This window comes from Triturus cristatus, chromosome 5_2 (assembly GCF_964204655.1).
Source record: "Triturus cristatus chromosome 5_2, aTriCri1.1, whole genome shotgun sequence".
Classification (NCBI taxonomy): Eukaryota; Metazoa; Chordata; class Amphibia; order Caudata; family Salamandridae; genus Triturus; species Triturus cristatus.
In genome coordinates this window covers 424,748,483-424,768,403 of record NC_140588.1, presented here as the reverse complement: position 1 = coordinate 424,768,403, position 19,921 = coordinate 424,748,483, and the positions used below count along the sequence as shown (strand labels likewise).

General features: G+C 47.1%; 1 protein-coding gene and 1 long non-coding RNA gene across 4 annotated transcripts in view; one reads left to right on the top strand and one right to left on the bottom strand.

Moving 5' to 3' along the window:
- The window catches only part of LOC146823101 (thread biopolymer filament subunit gamma-like), a 76,075-nt gene extending 57,417 nt beyond the window's left edge, over positions 1–18,658 (top strand). For both annotated transcript variants that reach the window (XM_085607353.1, XM_085607352.1), the window contains one exon: positions 18,423–18,658. In XM_085607353.1, coding sequence (XP_085463479.1) covers positions 18,423–18,442 — 20 coding nt within the window. In that variant the 3' untranslated portion in view covers positions 18,443–18,658. The remainder of the gene's footprint in view (positions 1–18,422) is intronic.
- The window catches only part of LOC146823099 (uncharacterized), a 340,269-nt gene that overhangs the window by 117,537 nt on the left and 202,811 nt on the right, over positions 1–19,921 (bottom strand). The gene's annotated exons all lie outside the window — the stretch shown is intronic.

Here is a 19,921-nt window from a genome sequence, read left to right as displayed (position 1 = left end):
TTAAAGGTAAAAGATTCATACAACATAGAGTGAGCAATTGTTGAGTACCATGTTCTAAATTCCAGAATAGATATTTCTGAGAAATTCTCGGTGAGTTCGTCCTGGCTATTATCTATAATCTCTCTTTAGAATTACAAAATTGAATATCTCTATTGTAGCTAATCTTACCACTTAAGGTTTTTAAAAAAGATTTAAGTTCTAATGGCAGGAGGGTAATCACTGATACTTCTTGTACACTAAACAATTTTAGTGCCACAGAGAAATCACGATAGAAGGAGTATTTCTCTGCCATACCGCCGAAGATTTCTTGACACATGAAACCTCTTGATGAATCAGGCTCGCAATTGTTTAACTGATATCCCCAACGTAAAACCCTGGATAAACCTTGGATATAGGAGCTTATCAAGCCAAATTCCAATCTAATAGCAGCGGATGGAACTAACACGTTAAAATTGCATAGTTTACGTAAAATCTGACCTTCAGTCCTATCTAAAAAACTCCAGTCCTTAACAGGGATTGATTCAATAGCATAAAGCAGGGTCGGAGGGATTTTTGCTTTAAAAACCATCAGCAGGGGGGGCGTGGCTAGGACGCCTGTGGAGCGGGACGTGCCTTGCTAAGTCTCTGCTCCGGGGCATCCCGTAATTGGCTGTAATCCTGCCTGCTGGGCCTGTTTTTTGACACGGACGAGTTGCCCCGCTGTAGTGGTGTGGCAGCGCTGCCTTGATCAACGGGGACCCGACAGATTGCTCCATGAGGCGGAGATCTCCCGGTGATTTAGGGCGCCCTTCACTGCGGGTGCCATCTTGGACGACGGTGGTGGCGGAGTTTGCCTGGGGAGATCGGCGACCTGGTCCTTGGACGCTGGGGAGCCCTGCCTTCATCAGTGTAGTGTTGGGGACTCCTGGCGGCGACAAGCCAGGTTGAACCCTTGTGAGTGACTTGCACCCCCTTCACCCTCAGCGCTGCCTGGCCTGGATGCCACTTGGGGCCTTCTGATCGCCTGGCGCACTTTCCCCCTGGAGGCCCGCTGCCGCATCAACTCAGGTACGGGGTAAGTGACTGCTATGTCTGCCAGTGCCCGGTCAGGCCCCTGCTGTCTCTACCTGGCCGAGTTTGGGCCCCAAGTACTTTCTCGTCTCGGCTGCGGCTGCTGTCTGTGCCTCCCCTGCTCCTGAGGTGGCACCAGAACGCGCCGAACTGGACCCTGTGGTTGGGCCCTCTCCTGCTTGTCTTTGCCTGCCTGTCCCCCCTGACCACATAGTGCCTGGATTGTTGCCTGAGTGGGTCGGGGGGACGCTGGACACGACTTGGAGGGGAGCTGCCACCCTCTTGCCCTTCTGCTTGCTAGGGGTGGACACTGGTGAGCTTCCCCTGTGCCGACATGGATGCCCCTAATCCAGCGGCCCGCAGCACCTCATCGACGGTTGCAGGGGGTGAGCTGGGTACTCCTGCCGGGTGGCCAAAAGAGCTTTGTGGCCACTGGACTTCTGCCTCTATCTCCACCCACCACGCCTAGGCCTGCGGCCCCTAGTACCTTCGACCCTCCTCCAGCATTGGTGTCTGCGCTACTGGATGGCGCATAGGGGCAGACCCTGGTGTGTGGGCCCACACGAAGTCAGCTTGCCCGGTGCTCTCTGTGGGTGACTGGCCTGCCTGCCTCTCTCACCTAGTCGGCCCTGCCTGCCCTGCTGTGCCTGGTACCTCTTCTCTCCTTCTCGGGGGCCGTATCTGGTCTGCATCGTCCTGTTGGGGGCCTCTTTCCTCTTGGCCTATTGTCATCTGCCTCCCCGGGGACTCCTTTTAACGTCTCTTCTGAACTTGGTCTCCTGGCCCTCCTGATACTCACTTCCTCTCAGTTGGAGACTTGGTCTCCTTGCCCATGGCGGACATGCCTCCCAAGAACAGAAACAACAAGGATGCTGACTCCCGCGAAAATCCGGTCACCTCCTTGTGGTCCAAGGCGGCCCCACACTCGCAAGATGACTCCTCTTCCTCTTCGGCGCCTTCTGGGCTGACCGCCTCTGGTGCCCTGGTCACCCAGGCTTTCATGACCTCCTTCTTCCAGGAGATTAAGGATGAGATTGGCGCTCTCCGTCAGGACTTCAAATCTGGGCTTCAGGACATCCGTAAGGAGGTTACAGAAATAGGTGACAGGGTGGATGGCCTGGAGCGTACAATGGACACCCGGACAGAAGATCTTGAACACCTCTGGCGTAAGGTGTCCGAGCTGGAAGACCAAAACATCTCCTTGCAGCTGAAGCATGAAGATTTGGAGAACCGAAGTTGGCGAAATTACCTGCACATCAGGAGCATTCCTTTGGGAACAGAGGGGGAAGACATCCTGAAATATACAGCAGACCTCCTCCATGCTGTGCGAGAGTGTGAAGGATCCTCCCTGCCAATGCTTGATAGCAGTGGCGTAGCTAGAGCTTGTGGCGCCCGGGGCTATCCCTCAGATTGCTGCCCCCCCCCCCCCCCCCCCGGGAGGGCATGCACTTCAAAGAGGTCCGAGAGACACGTAGTATCGCCGCTAATAGTTACCTTGATCATGCAAGTTACATGCACATACATGACACGGTCCAAGGCTACACAGTTGAATACACCGGTGACTGGCAGTACAAAAGAGAACACACAGACTGCATGATCTATCTGGGGACTCAGAAAAACCGCATGTGACATCCATCAGAGAGCTGTGTGAACAATTACCTGGTAATCCCCTCAACACAATGCAAACATGCACATACATTACACTGTTCATGTAACCTCCATCTACAGCTGACATTAAATGACCATACATCATGGTCCCCCCCATTAAAGCAGTGGGGACCTGCACAAACGTGATGTGCTCTGTGGACCCAAAACCAACTTAACAGTGTCGAAGCCTGTGATTCTTTATCTTTCAAAAACAGCAAATTAACTATTCACAGGGAATGACTCACTGTGTGTCCTTAAAACTAAACGCAGCACAAAGAGGTCAGTCAGCTCCACCTTGCTAACACAGACCGGATACAAAGCCCACTCTGGTGGCCCAAAGGCAACAACCAGGGGTCGCTCCCTGTCATTACTTCCAAGCAGCAGCAACCAACTCCCTGGGAATGAAAAGACATGTGCTCTTGGTACCTAAAACCAGCTTGTAATAGTGCATCTCCTCAGCACACACATGGTGCACAGCCCGCCTGGGGGCCCAAAGCTAAAATACAGGGAGGGGCGACACATTATGATCACAATCCTTAAACACAGTTGTGGGGGCCATGGGAACTTGTTCAACTCTATCCAAGACCCGGGACAAACTGTTCCGGCGCTGCTGCACTCCTTGAATATTCAAAAGAAACAAGAAAAATAGGACCAGTAAAACTCACTCTTTTCCAAATCTCTTTCTAAATATTATCACTTTCCATGTAATGTTCCTTTGATGGGAAGAGGAGGTTTCTGAGGTGGGAGTATCAGGCAAGTGATACTACTCAGGCTCCATCTGTTCGAGCCTTCATGGAGGATCCCTCTTCATTACTACATCCACCTGACCCCAGACTCTGCAACGCACTCCCTTACAGGCTCCCTCTGTGCGAGCCTTCAGGGAGAATCCCTCTACATTACTACCTCCACCTGACCCCGGACTCGGCAACGCTCTCCCTTACAGGCTTGATTATCCACTACTCCTCTCTCCAGTGCACCTTACCTCACAGCTGACCTTGGGCCCCAGCCCCATATCATGCACCATCGGGCTCCACTTTGCTTTTTCCCGGTAAAAACATTAGTAAAATCACCTTCAAACTTAAAACATTGAATATAGCAGTAAATATAATTAGCATGCACTTTAAAGTATGTTCCACAGTAGCCCTTATGACCCGACTGCTAATTAAATAAACAAAAACAGAAAGGTCATGACAGGGCCGGCTTTAGCGCTGATGCGAAAGTATTTTTTGGCGCCACACTAATAACCTCTTTCTCTGTAAATACCTTTACTACCACCTTCCAACAGTGCCCCTCATCCCTCCATGGCCCCCCTAGTGACCTCCTCCTCAGATTGCCTCACGCCACAAGTGCCCCTCATCTCCCCATAGCCCCTCCCCCTCTCATGACCTCCTCCTTGGACTCCCTCACTGCCACCATCCACCAGTGCCCCTTATCTCTCTGTAGCTTCTCCCCCTCATGACCTCCTCCTCAGACTCCCTCACTACCACCCTCCACCAGTGCTCCTCATCTCACCCTAGCTCCCCCTCCACACCATGACCTCTTCCTCGGATTCCCTCACTGTCACCCAGGGCACAAGTCCTAAAAAAAGAAGTGGGGGGACGCTGACGTCACAACAGCAAGTGATGTCACGAAAGGTGGCTTGCACCATCAGACTCATTGCCTCCCCTCGCTCACCCCTTAGATGCCATTGCATCAGAGAAGCCAGCGCGTGAGCAGCGTTCTGAATGAGCTCCGATCTCGCCCCAGAGAGGCCAAAGAGTAAATGTGTGGTTCCATTTGCTCCAGTAATCGAGCTCTCATTAAAATAAGTGAGGGGACGCCATCCACCCGCCTGGTACCCCGACTCGAGCCCTGAAGTCACCCTCCACCAGTGCCCCTCATCGCTCCACATCCCCTCCAACTACCTCCTCCTCAGATTCCCTCACTGCAACCCTCCGCCAGTGCCCCTCATCGCTCCGTAGCCCCTCTCTCATATGCATTTGTTGTTTAGTGCTACTCATATCAGTGTAGTGTGTCAGCACTTTACACCACAAACACATTATACAGAGACAATGAATCATACAAGTATGTAAATCAGTCTACAGAGAATGTCACATAAGCCAATGAGGATTACAAGGTGTAGGAATCACACGTCATCCATACTGGTGGGCAGTATATTTTGAGAGGGTTTGGTCTGGGGAAACACAACCTTAGGATTTAAAAGAGTATTCCATGGGGTCAGCTTTACTGATAAAAATGTATCTCTGCCCAAACATACTCATTTTAGCAACATTAGAATGATGAAAGACTGAGGAAGTTCTAACTATATCACAAAACAAAAAAACTATACCATTCATGTCACTCTTTGGTGACAGTTCATTGGTCACTGTCCTATGTTAGGATTGTAACTCTGAACTGCAAGTAACGCAAGGTTCTCTGTAACAAAGGCAGTAACCCACTGAGTTTCCAAACAAAATACAGTTCATCTGCATTTAAAAACTACTAACAGACAAATTATTTCTCTCCAGCGGATCATTAATCACCAGCGTTATTGGGACATTTGTTATTGTGTTTGTCTGATTGTTCTGCATCAGCCATGATAATGATAAAAACTGTTTAAATGAAGGGCACACGAAGTACGTGTCCTGCTGGGCCTGCGCATATTTTTGAAAGAAGTATAAATAGTCACACATTCTCTTACCTACTACTCCATTAGTTAAACTTTGTGTCACAGCCTGATGTGATAAGCAGCTGCAGGGGTCAGGAAAGGTGGTTAGGAATAAACAAACTTCTTTTCTCCTGCGCTGCATAAAACGAATTATCCACGCAGCAGACTGACTCACTGCCCCAAGCCACAATCGGTCCTCACGAGAGTGCGTGCGTAGTGGTGAAGCGCGTGACGCGTCACCGCTACGTTCTCATCGCGAGGGCCGGGCAAAAATGTAGCCCAGGGCCGTCATTGGTAGCGCTGGTGCGCGCTCCAAGATTGACGGCCCTGGAGCAGGCTGGGATGGGACCAACAAGTTACAACACGTGGCTCTTAATAATGCAAACAAGTGTACTCCCCAGACAAGGGTCACTGGGTGAGTAGGCATTCATTGCTTGGTGGTTGAGGGGCAAGAATATATTTTTAAAATATGATACAAATGTCCCGTAATAAAGCGTTTGATATTAAATTGTGAATGTCTGACTCAGATGTGCTCGCTTGAAAATCGTGATGGTGGAACTTCTCCCTCCTTCAAGGTGACATTGGTGTGGTATCTGTGGAGGAGTCATCGACTAGTAATGTCTGTCTGTCTGTAACAGCGTCTAGAGCAGTGGCTTACAGAGTGTAACTACAAATGATTCAATCCCACCTTATAGTAAAAAACCTATATCAGCGAATGAACCAAGAAGGGTCAAGAAGTTGACAAATACGAAACAGAATGCTATTTTGAAGTGTTCATGATACAGCACCTCATGTCTGTAATTTAGTCACTATGAATTGCCATGTCACAATAAATTACATTCTACCCATTTAGTTAGAAATATGCACTTCAAAATTAACCAAGTGTACCATTGGCAAAAGCAGGGTCTTGCAGATAAGTCATTGCACCACATTGGCTGCTCTAAAGGTTTGGCTCATTCGTTGCACGGAATCACATTCGATCATGTTTTTAAACAGGGCCACCCGGCCGCGCGCGCCGTTGCGGCCGCGGCGGATTTCATGATTTATTTAGTGACACTGTGTCCCTAAACAAATGATAAAGGCCGCCGCAGCCGCAACGGATGCCGCCCTAAATATAGTGCCGCCTGGGGCGGTCCGCCCCCACCGCCCCCCCTAGCTACGCGCCTGCTTGATAGAGTGCATCAGGTGTCTGGCCCCCGCAATCGTCCCAACTTCATCCTGGACATCATCACCAGAATCCACTTCTTCGCCGACAAGGAGACCATCCTTCGCAAGGTACTGGGGGTCAAGTCGGTCTCCTACAATGGTTTGTCCATAAAAATCTTTCAGGATCTGGCTCCCTCCATGCTCCGTAGAAGGAAAGAGCTCAAGCCCGTTACGCACAAGCTCAGGGACCTTGGGATTAAATACCAATGGGGCCATCTGTTTGCTCTGATGTTCACCTGGGAGAGTCGACGGAGGGTTCTTCGGTCCTTGCGGGTGGCCCACCAGCTTCTTCATCTTCCTACTGAGGCTGGGGATGAGGATCCCCCTCCCCACAGGGGCTGGGGCCCAGTGGTCTTCGTCCTGAATGGTCTACAGTCCCTCCCCCAGGTCCAGACGTCGACCAGTGGGACTAGACTGCTCGCAGGCCAAGCAGCATATCATCGGCCACATACGCTCCTTGAGTAGCTCCCCGGTACTTCTGATCTAGTTGTTTGGACTTATGCCTCTTCTCTCCTGCTGACTTCACCTCTGCCCCCTGCTTGGAGATCTCTGCAGCCCGGGACCGGTGGTCCGGTTGACCCTTGCTTGCTCTACTGCTATACGGGATGCGGACGGCAGTGGCTCTCGCCCCCTTGTGTGCCTGCTGCCCCCCCACATCGGAGTCCCATAGGAGAGTGACACCTTCGGAATGGTCCACCTTCGGGATCCTGAACTATTTCCAATTGACTCTGTATTCTCTTGGCCCGGTTGGCCAGTTGATGGTTTCTCTCTTCTATTTCCTTCTTTTCTCTTTTTTTCACCTCTTTTTCTCTCTTCTTCGCCTATGTCCGTGCCTCGTTTGAAGGCGGCACCTCTGCAACCCTCAGGGGGTGCTCAGTGGGATTCTTTATGGTTTGATGCACTTGTTAGGGGGCCTGGATATGTCCTTTTCCTGCTTCTCTCCCTGCTCCCCTTGCCCTCATGCGTGTCCATTGGGGACTGGTCCTTCCCCGGCTCTGGGGACTACACTACCAGGGGTGATCGGGGCGTGCTTGGCGACTGGCGGAGTGGCGGCGATACGAGTTTCTCTTTTCTCTGTGATATGACAGACTTGGTCAAATTCCTTTCCCTCAATGTGAAGGGGCTGAACCTGATTTAGCGTTATTTGCTTCACCATGACCCTGATGTAGTCTTCCTTCAGGAAACCCACCTGCTCTCTTCCGACACCCACCTCATGTCCCATCGCAGATACCCTATTCAACACTGGACGTGCTCTCCTTCCAAGCCTTGCTGTGTGGCCATTTGTTTAAGGAAGGCTGGCGAGAGGCATCTCTCAAATGTACAGCTGATGCAGAGGGGAGGTTTTTCCAGGTCCATATGGATCGGAGGCGGGATTCTTACGCTTTCATTAATGTATGTGCCCCAAACCAAAATCAAGACGCATTTCTTCTTTTGCACTTGGGAGACTACTTCTCCGATCCCTTACCATCCCCATTGTCCTTGACAGCGACTTTAACTTGGTTTACGACCCTCAGAGGGATCGCACTGCACAGGCCCATCATGCGAATGGGGCGATGTCGGCCTCGCTGCGAGACCTCCTCACTGATTCAGGCCTTGTGGACTCCTGGAGACACCTACACCTGGATTCCCGCGATTACTCTTTTTTCTCTCACGTACATCGCTCTTATTCCCGTATTGATTATTTTTCTTATCGCTCTTCCTGATCCGTCAGCTACGCGGGGCTGAAATCTCCGCTATATTGATCTCAGACCATGCTCATGTCTCGCTTACGCTTCAAATGCTGGATGCCCAGCGTGCACCTCTGCCTCGGTGGCGGCTGTTTCTCCAGGTCCTCCGAGACCCTGTTAATGTGGCAGAGGTTTGCAAAGAAATTGAGGCCTTCTTCCTCACCAACTCGCTCTCTGACACCCCTGCTGATGTTCGGTGGGACACTTTCAAAGCCACCGTTCGAGGAGTTATAACCTCCATATCCATAGCCCATTCCGGGGAGGCCCACTTGGTCGAATCCAACCTTTCCAGGGACATTAAAGACCTGGAGCGTAGTGATCATGCCCACCCATCCGTTAGTAACACGAGACGTCTGGCAGACCTCCGCGGCCAGTTGCGTCTTCAGCGCACTAACAAGGCGGAGCGCCTTCTACTCACTCTTAAACAAAAATTTTATACAGGTGGCGATAAGGTTGGGGCGTGCCTTGTCCGGTGCCTTCGGGCCCACACTGCTCAATCCCACATCACCAAGCTTAAGAGACCGGACGGCTCCTGGGCCATCTCGGACGCCGACAAGGGCCATACCCTCGAGGAATTCTACAGGGACCTATATACTTCGGCTCCTTGTTCTATGGAATTTGTTCCGACCTTTCTTGATTCATGCCCCTGGGTCCCAATTGATCCCTACTTCGCGAAGCTGCTGGAAAACCCGATCTCCCACGACGAGATTGCTAAGGTGCTGAAACAGCTCCCGGTGGGCAAAACCCCGGGCCCTGATGGTCTGCCAGTCACCTTTTATCGGGTCTTTTACCTGCAACTCGAGGATCATTTGCTTAATCTTTTTAATACCTTCACCGACCACTCGGGCCTCTCTCCCACGATGAATGAGGCGGAAATAGTTCTTAGTCCCAAGCTGGGCAAGGATCCGACCCAGCCTGCTTCCTTCCGTCCTATTGCATTACTGAACACGGACGCCAAAATATACACGAAGGTTTTAGCGAATCACCTAGAGCCCCTCTTACCGTGTCTTATTGACCTCGATCAGGTCGGTTTTATTCGTCATTGCCAGGGACCAGATAACATCCACCAGATAGCTCACCTGGTAGAGAAAATATGCATCAGAAACATTCCTGCTTGTCTGGTGTCCTTGGACACCCAAAAAGGCGTTCGATCGAGTTGAATGTGGCTTCCTGCGGGCGGTTCTTTAGAAAGTTGGCCTGGGGCCGGGGATGATCTCAAAATTAATGGCTCCCTATGCAAAGCCTGTCACTCGCATTCGCTTCAATGGTGCTTTAATGAACCCTATCTTTATCCACCGCGGTACCAGACAGGGGTGTCCCCACTCTCCTGTCTTATTCGCCCTTGCGGTTGAGCCCCTAGCCATTGCTATACGTTGTAGCCAAGACATCCGGGGCAGACGTATGGCGGGCACTGTGCATAAAGCCTCCCTCTTCGCTGATGACCTTTTACTGTCCTTGTCCTCTCCGAAGCTGTCCCTTCCAGCAGTGGCAACTCTTTTGGGGAACTTTGAGGCCGCCTCCGGATCCCAAATAAACCTTGCCAAATCCCATGCCCTTAATCTTACGCTCTCGGTCCCGGTGGTTCAGGGACTGTGGGACTTTCTCCCGGTCCAGTGGTCTGATGACTCGATTTGATATCTCGGTCTGGACCTCACCCCTAAGTTGGAGTCTTGGACCTTGGCTAACTGGCGCAGGTATAGAAAGTCCATCCCGGATGAGATACGTCGCTGGGAGGGTCTCCCCTTGGCATGGTTGGGGCAACTCAATACCATTAAAATGTCTCTTCTTCCCAAAATACTTGATCTTTTTCAATCTCTTCCTACTCCTATACCGCAGATGGACATTCTGGCTCTCCAACGCGATTTTACTAGATTCATCTGGGGGAAATCGCGGCCGCGCTTCGCTCACAAAATTCTTATGCTTCCTAGATCTTAGGGGTCTTGCTTGCCCTAACCTGCTGGAATACTACTGGGCTTGCCACCTTCGGTTTCTTTCTGAATGAATTGTCCCCAAGAGTGAGAAACACTGGTTCCATATGGATTGGGCTGTGGCCTGCCGGCCCTTGTGGGACCTTGTCTGGATTCCGCTTGAGGCCCACCCCCGGAGCGCCTACATACCCACTCCAACGAGAACGGTGTTGGAAATCTGGGATAGGGTGGCAGTCTCCCGGAGCCTGACGACGTTCCCCTCTCTGAATACGCCCCTAACGCTTAACCCTCTGTTTCCTCCTGCCTTGTCGCCTAATGCCTTCACCGCTAGGACGGTGGAGGGGCGCCGCATCATCCAAGATTTCTTTTAGGGCATGGCCCTCCGTACCTTTGAGCAGTGTAAACAGGCCTTTCGCCTTTTGGACACTGCGCGCTTGCAGTATTATCAGCTGCGCCATTGGCTTAGCTCGCCGTATTATGTCTGGGAGGCAACCCACCAGCTTACCCCCTTCGAGTCTTTGGTCCGCAGATTTGATGGTTCACAGGGGCTGATCTCTGGAACTTATTCTGTTTTGCAGCACTCTCAGCAGCGTCCTCCTCATGGTTATAAGAGGCGATGGGCATCCGACTTGGTCACCGAGGTTGCTCCGGGGGTATGGACTCGCCTGTGGAGGGACATCACCAAGGTGTATCGTAGTACTCCCCAACGCAAATAAGCCTACAAGTTGATGACACAATGGTACTATACCCCTACTCGCTGACATCGGATGTTCCTGAACTCTCCTTCGCTTTGCTGGAGATGCCAGAATGCCGAAGGGATCCTTACTGCACATCTGGTGGTCTTTCTCGGGCCTCACACTGTTTTAGAAGGAAGTCCTCAGCCATATCAAGACGTGGTGGGGTTCCCAATCCCTTCTGACCCGTCTTTAACTCTTCTGAGCAATAAACCAGGAGCGCTTAAAGCTATGACCGTAGCGGAGTGGCACCTGATCTTTCCATTTATTAGGGGCAGCGAGGCAGTCCATTGCAGCCACCTGGAAGAAGCCCCGCCCTCCTTCCATAGCGACCTGGTTCCTGCGACTGTGGGATGTCCTGGCCCTCGAACTTCTCACAGCGTGTCTTAACCACACCGACACCCGATTTGACCGTGTTTGGCAACCACTTATTCGACATTTCACTAAAACTGAGCACTCCCGCCTAATGCCCCCCAAGTTATGCACCTTGCAACTCTTTGAGGACTCCCTGGTGCCTTTCTCTCGGGGTCGGGCACCGGATTCCCCAATCCGCCCTACTTCCACCCAATGGGGGGACCTGCCCCACACCTGTGCCCACAGACCCTTACCCTGACCCCCATGGTGCACCTGGCTTCAATACACCCCCCCTTACTCTCTCTCGCCCCCCTCCCCCAGATTAGGGGATTGCCATTCCTTTCTGTTGACTTTCCTCTCTCCTCTCTCTGTTCTTCCTTCTTCTTGCTCTACATTCTCTGTCTTTCCCTAGGGGATGGTTTTAGTTTGGGTTTCTTTTTTTCTTCTGTGAACCATAGCTTGTTTATTATTGCTGCAATGTGATATAGTTACTCATTCGGTGGGGATAACGCTTGGGACATCGAAGTTTTAGCTGCTTGGTTTCAATTGCATGCCCAGTTAAATAGCGATGTTGACTTTCCTTTTACTGGATGTTCAGACTTTATATAGGCAGCCTTCTTTCGACCCTCTTCATGGGCCCTCCTCAGACTCTGGCCCTTTGGCCTTGTTGCTTGTATCCCGGTAGGATTCTGTCCTGCACCCTATGTTGCCTCACCAGGTTTGTTGTGAGGGGGGTGTTTGCTCTTTCCTTTTCTTTTGTTGGCTGGGTAGAACCTCGCTCCCCTGGTAACTTTTCCACCCTACTTTGTATTGATCCTTTCTTGTTAATCATTGCAGCGATGTATAAGTATGATGTGCTTGACTTTAATAACCAGAATTTCAACGAAAACCATCAGCAGATGTAAAAAATGCCTTCTGCCCATAGCACTATAGAAAATATGCAAACCATTAGCGTGAGATGCAGCTTTACAGGAACTATGTTTAATGTGAAGTTTGTTCTTCGTGCTGCCCGCTATTAGTTTCCCTAAGTAAGGGTATGAATCTACCACCTCTAGCTTTTCAGGACCAATTTGCCACTTAAAATTACTTGATTTTCTACTTCTGTTACATTTCATGATTAAGATTTTACTTTTTGATACGTTTATCTTCAAGAAATAAGCCACCGTGTAATTCTGTGATGATATCTGCTTTTTATTCAGCTCAATAGGGGTTAGGTCGATCACTTCTATCGTCTGCATATAGGAGACGTGCAAAAGGGCGGCTACTTATCTTTGGTGCATCTCCCTCTAACTGAGAGAAGCAATCAGGTAAATCTGCTATATATAAGGAGAATAGCAGCGGTGCTAATAAGCAACCTTGTTTCAAGCCATTTTCGATGGAATTACAGCTGATAAACCTTGATTTCCTCCCATTAATACCTGGCACCAAGTTTGAGAATGTAATGCGACAATTAAGGATAGTAGGGGAGAAGGCAGTCCCAATTTTACAATTTTCTCCATAGTAGTGGTCGATCTACCTTATTGAAGGCCGTTGAAAAATCTATGAAGGCCATGTATACGTTTGACCTAATCGTGTTTTTCTCATCAGTTAGTTTCAACATGGAGATATTATCCAGGGAGGAATGATTTTTTCTAAAACCTGCTTGTTTTGAGGGAGGACCTTCTTCTCCATCACCCATCAATCCATGAGGTGATCGAGAATACTACAGGCAAATATTTTCCCCGCCGCATCAAATAAGGCTATTTGCCGGTAATTACCCGGATGTGTTCTAATTACCGTCATGGGGATTTCATCAGGACCCATTGCTCCTGAGGATCTCATTTTTTTTAATGGATCCAACCACGTCACTCATTGAGTGTACATAGTTGAATACAGAGGTTTTAAACTGATCGGGTGCAGCGGTGACAGAACTGGTGGAATTAAAATTCGCAGAGTAGAGTTCTACCAGGTGAAGTTTCCATTCCTCTTCTTTAATAGGGATGGGGAGAGATTTCACTCTTGTGCCAAGTAGTCAGCGAATATTTCCCAATATCTTTTGGAATTATTTTTTGAGGCCGCCTCTTTTAACTGCACCCATACGCCATCTTCCTTTATTTGTTTTAGGGAGCTTTTATTCCTCTTTCTTTTCCTCTTTAATTGGTTTATTAAATTACTTCGTTCGAATGAAAAATTCAGGAACTGGGCCCTCACTAATTTATTTATTTCCCTATTTAGGGTAAGCATTGGATTAAAATGTGAGCTCCGTTTAGCTGGAGCATGCGACGATTTACATGATGTAGCCAGAGAATCTGCATTATGGGAAAAGACTTTGAGTAAATCAGATTGAGCAGAATCACACTCGGCCATTACTAAGTGCTGCTGATCTTTCATCAGAGCCGTTAATTTAGCGGTCGCTTGAGTATTCCAATGAAATCTACCATTTTTTGCATTGAATCCTACTATGCTGCCTTTAAAGTTCCAGGGGCCTACCTTAGCACAAGTGAATTCAAATTTGGAACAGATCAACATATGGTCGCTAAAAACATTTCACAGAACTTCCATGCTTATGAGTTTACAAAAAAATCTGCAGAAACAATTAGATAATCTATAATAGATCTCCCAGCTGGTGCCTTATGAGTATAATTTGCTAGAATGTCCTTTTCTAACCTCCCTAATTATGAGGTCTAAGTTTCTCAGACCTTCGAGTAATGAGGCTCCTCTTTTGTCTGTCCTGCTTTTATTCGTAAATTGGGCATTGGGGATGTTTAGGGCTTCGTTTTTTGCGGTGTTAGAGAATTCCCTTATCCTTAGAGAAGAGACTTTAGAGTTCAAATCTCCAGCTAACATTAGGAACCTGCAGTCTTCACTTTCCAAGGTAGAGGAGATAAAAACAAATAGGTCTTTTAATAGGTAAGAGTAAGATGCATCGGGAGGTAAATATGCATTTACGATCAACAGGGAATTCCAATGATCCTGGGTATCCTTGAGCTCTAGCTTAATTGCCTGGATTAAGTTAGAGGCATGAAAAAATTCTTTAAATGACCAACTAAGACTTGTACTTAGCATTATAGCAATACTTCCTTTAGCATGACCTCTATTCACAGGGAGCGCAGGCCGGCTCAGCACTATAAAATCTTCAGTGGACCAGTCCTTTATGATCCAAGTCTCTTGTAGACTTATTATATCAGCCCTCTGCTCTTTCAAGAATAAGAGTTTGTTTTTGGTAGTGCTTAAGCCGGCTGCATTCCAAGATATCACATTAATATCCTTGCTAGGAAGATTTCCCAAATTTTAAGCCTAAAGATCTATTTGTATTAAGAGCGCCTGCTACCGAACTCCATTTCTTATCTTCCTCATCTGCAGAAAGTACATACTGGGTATTTTTGTCTGTGAGAAGCGAGACCCTCCTGCCTTCTTTACCAAGGAAGACCTGCAGTATAATCTCCCTCTCCGAGAAGGGTTTGCCCCTTGTGATGATATCTAGATCGGTGTTAGACTGCTTATTTTGGAACACTTTTTTTAAGGCTAGCTCCTCTTCAGATATTAGAACATCAATGCCACAAAATCGTCATTTATCACTGTGTGACATTATCAGATGGGAGATAGCTTTGGATGCAAACGTTACTCTTGCTCCCCTAAGATTATTATATTTTTGAACCTCAACCAGAGCGATGTCATTGCTTTCGATCATTTGAAGGCCTGGGATTTCAGCAAAGCAACCCAACAGAAAGGTCCTATTCATACATGGTTCCTGGTCATAAATAAACGAAAAATCCAGGGTGAAAGGGTCAAAAGGTGAGTGATTGACTAAACGGGTTACCTCAGTAATATTTTCAGTAGGATTATAAATGACATTATTGCCTAAGGAGGAAGCAAATAGAGAACCATCAGGGTTCAAGATACTCTGAGCAGTAGGGGGAACACTTATATCTAATACAAATGCATCTTGGGTGGATTGAATTGGGGCACTTGGGTTCAAAAAAGAAGAACAAGGTCCCGATAGGTTGAATTCTGCTTGACCATCTTCCTTCTTCAAAACGTTTGATTCAGGTATTGATGGTATATTGTGGATTAGGTTAGGGTCGAAGCGTAGCCGTTTTATCCTTTTTTTATTTATCCTTCGACGTTTTTCACTTTTTTCCTTCTTCTTCTTACAAACGCTGTTACTTTTATTCTTAGTATCCTTTTCCTTAGTAGGTGAGCAACCAACTTTTAGTGCCTCCTCTATAGGATGCTCAGGAGATTTTACACCTGTTTTTAGGAAGATGGGGAAAAACTTTTGAATTCTACTTGAAGTTTCCTTTTTGGCTTGCATGCGGGACATAGATACAGCCACTGTAGCTAAAGTCTCTGGATCGAAGAGCTGCTGTAGAGCGGAGGAGTGTAATTTGTCAACTATATCTTCATTTTTTTTCAATTTGATTTTGTTTTTCCTACTAGAAAAAGGCTTACCAGCCTGAATGACAAAGTCCCGCCCTTTAGCGTGGGGAAGATAGCCTGTTTGAGTAGGATAGAGCTGATTGGGGTTATCGTCCAAAAACAGAGGCGGAGAGGACCCCTTCCCTGGATTAGGCTTACGGGAAGGAAGTAGGCCGACTTTACCAGCGATTGTCTTTGCTCAGAGGCTATGAACTTTGTCATGGCCAAAAGAGAATCCTAAATAAAATCGGAGTTACTTACTGATTTCTCTATTAAGGCTAAGACAATGATTCTGACATCAGCATTTTTAACTCTGGATTATTAATTAAGGGAAGAAAATTCGGGGATAGATCAGGAGTAGATAAGCCCAGTGAATCTAATATGCTTGTTCCGCTAGGTGTACTACTGAACAGTTGCATTTTAACAGGACAATCCTTGGAGGAAAGTGAAGTAGCAGGAATATGTATCCTGGACAACTCTAGATTAGGTGCCTGAGACATTTTAGGAGACTGATTTAAATTAATGTCAGGGAGCGTAAAATCTTCCATTATGGTTTCTCCCACTTTTGGCACTAGTTGAGTTACCTCTTCGATTTCGGAGACTCCATTTGCAAGGGAATGGATGGTTAAGGTTGCCAGCAAAGAGTCAGCCACCCTAGATTTCGAGTGTTGGGGATCTCTAGACCAAGTTCCCCCAGTTTTGGGAGATAATTTAGTGGGTACTACTGGCAATGATTTTCCAGGTTTAACCACAAAAGAGCTGCTCCTAAAGTGATAACCACTATAGTGTTTGAGTTATAGTGTGAGTGAGGCATCTCACAAAAAGTAACGGACTGGTCTCACACACCACCTGGTGTCATGCTTCATCATTGACCAGTCCTCGCCCTCTAAAACCTTGGTTTGATAGAGGGCGGGCATACACCTGACGACAGGGATGCACTTCTAAACTACGTGGGGGCCCGTGTATAAGTGAGTGAGATTAAAAATCATTATAGTTATCCTCATTGTGTTTTTTTAATGTAAGAGGTAACTATATGATGTTTTAAAAGCAGGTGACGGTATGTGGGGGAATTAGTGTTCCCTAACCGTTGTGCTTAGAGGTCGACATGTTTCTGCCGTCTTGGCCCAGGAGAGTCCAGGGCATTCATCAGGACCTAAATATGTAATTGGGGGCTCCGTTCTTACCAAAAGTGGCAAGAGTGTACGACTGTGTGGGCGTGATGAGTGTCACACTCCACAATTGGATGGCTCCTAGATTCAAGCCTGTAAAAGAAAATGTAGGGAGAGAATAAAAATATATATAACAACAGACCGTAGTAGTGGCGAATAACTGAACTCAATACATGCACTGATCCAGTTTCTGTGTGAATGACTACTCATGTGATATGTGCCACTCAATTTGTGTACCTGATGGGGGTGCAAAGGTGAGAGCACGTGTCTCACTCTTCTTACCCTAAAAACCAAATCTACTGCATGTATTGAGTTCAGTTATTCGCCACTACTACGGCCCTGGGGAAGTAGGTTCGAGTCTCAGTAATGACGCTGAACACCCTGTGATTCTGGGCAAATCACTTAATCTCCCCGTGCCTAACAAAAAATGAATGTGTGTCCTCATGTAACGTAACTGGTGCTATGTAAAGCGCTCTGATACCTGATTGGATTCGGGTCAAGTTCGAGCTATATAAAACTCTGCAACAAAAACAAAAGTGCACTCCTCTGTTGTGTGAAACTATTCGTGCAATCAAAAAGCTTTCTTGGAATCAGCCGTGCTCAAACCCCCAAGTGCTCTTAGCATGCAGTGTGGGTCCCTCGTGTAGAGATACAAAGTCCTCATATTGAGATAAACTACTTACGAAGGTGAGTGAAACAGCCACAGGCATGTGGGAACAAATGTATCAACTCTTCAGAACCTGGAAGGGTCAAAATAAACCCCCAATCAGATTCCTGTTTTAGGCCACGTAAATCTAATCGCAATTTATCTCTCATGTGGGGGGTCTCCAAATACTTTTATTAGCCCCCTGCACTGTGTCGCCAAATCGGACCGATTTTAAAAAGGACATGCATGGGCTCATGCATGAGAACAATATGGTATTTTCTTTGAGAAGGAAGGCTCCGTGAGTGGTAAAATTGTCCGCAAGTAACACTTGGGGACTATGCTTCCACGTAGGGGATTAATATATATTTTTTTCCCTTTTTGAAATAATTGTTTTTATCAATCCCCATACATCACTCTCTTGTTGCTGCTGCATGCTTTTGCCCAGATATGCTGGGGTGATTAGGGCATAACCAGTGTTTTTGGATACATTTGAGCAGGGTTAAAGCTGCTTTTTTGAAAATAAAACTCATCCAATATGAAGAAGTTCTCTTTCAACATAATTTAGATTTTGTTAATTTAGGGAGTTAGTTTGAATTTTTCATTTAAGTTTGCATGCTAGTCCTTATTGTTATTTACAAAATAGTATTACCTTTGCTGTGTCATATTTATAGTCCAAAACGTTTATTTACTAATGTCATCTAGAGTCTTATTTTTTTCTGTTATGGTTTTTCATTTTTCCAACTGAATGCTGTATGATTGATTTTTACATTGCAAAGCAATCTCTCGTGGGACAGTTTCGCTCTATTTAAAAGAACAAATTGAACAAATACATAAAAAATGGTAGAGAGAATAAATGTATTCTTTTGAGACCATGCTCCATGCTACATTTAAGTTAAATTAAGTGTTTCTTTTTTAGGCTCCTTAGAAGAATTGTAAGCATTGGTCATCATGAACCTTCTTTGCTAACATTTCTGAGTGACCAATGGAGGAGTGGATGGTCTCAATCTGCCAAGAAAACTACCTGCCATCTTATCATCAATTCTATTTCAACATATGCTTTGTGGTTTAAAATGTAATGGTGTTCCAGCTTTCTGTCTCATATTAATGATTATTTCCCTTCATGCATTAATAAAAGACAACAGTGGATTTTCATCACTGGCGTCAACTGTCTGGGTCTTCTCAAAGCACAATGCTGGTCTTGAATCACACAGGACTGTTGTAGGAATGGACCAGTGCAGCTCTGGGGGGTTTTCATAAGCTGAAAATGCAAGAGGATCAGTCTGGGCCAGTGATACTCAAAGTATGGCCCGTGGGCCACATGCATCCCTCCTGACCTTTACATGCGGCCCCCCTGACCTCAGCATATGGCCCCACCCTGGTCAAGAGCAGCACTGGACTGCTGTTTACTCAATTCAGCACTAACATTAAATGATGCTAAATAAACAGGGAAGCATTTATTTAAAGGTTACTTGGGGTATCCTGCATCGCTCAACTTGAAACACAGCTTCATTTTTATAGACCTTTTGCAGCAAACGTTTAAAAGTATGATAAAGTCTGTTCAAAATTCAGACAATGTGTGTTTCATTAACATGCAGAAACATTTCTTCTAAGGACATCAGATTATGTAAGTGCATTGAGAAGTATTTTTTTTAAAGGGGATAGTTTTCAAACATGAATTGAGAAACATTCATTCTTTCCCCTACCCTGATGACAATACTAGTAGTGTAGTACAAGGTAAATCAGTTGTTATGTGCACTATTTGGTTGGCATGGGATTCTATTATACATGAACAACATTATAGTTTAATAAATGAAACACAGCAAAAGGTTTTGTACAGCACCCATCCTGACGTCATGTGTTTCGAGCTCCTCATATGTGATAATTAAGAAAAGAAGGGAAAGTGAAATAAAACTAGGATCACACAATTTGGCTAAGTGGAGAAGCTGGGTATAATCTCAAGTTTTTGGTTCCACATTGTGCAATTCAGACATTGGATATATATGCCTCACCACCCACCTGACCACCAACCCCGACCGCCACCCTGCTGGTATCAATGCAGCTCTCGGTCATATCACAGACTAAACGTGCTGGCCCCTGATAAAATGTTTGCGAGTACACATGGACTCGGCTATAAAGGCAGTGTGGTAGTGCCAGAAGGGTTGGTCTAATAGGACAGTGTTTGGGATGTGTTTTTTGGTCTGCTGGGCCGGTTCTTACTCTTGAGTTTCCTGCTGTTACCAAAAAAATTCCCTGCAGCAACCACAGATGCATGAAATCTCCAGGGCCGGACTGGGAACCCAAAGCAGCCCTTGCAATTTTGGCGGACCGGCCCCATGGAGGTGGGGGGGCAGAGGTGTGGTGGTGGATGGGGTGCAAGTGTGAAGCACTGCTGTTTTTGTTACCAGGGGCGTATAT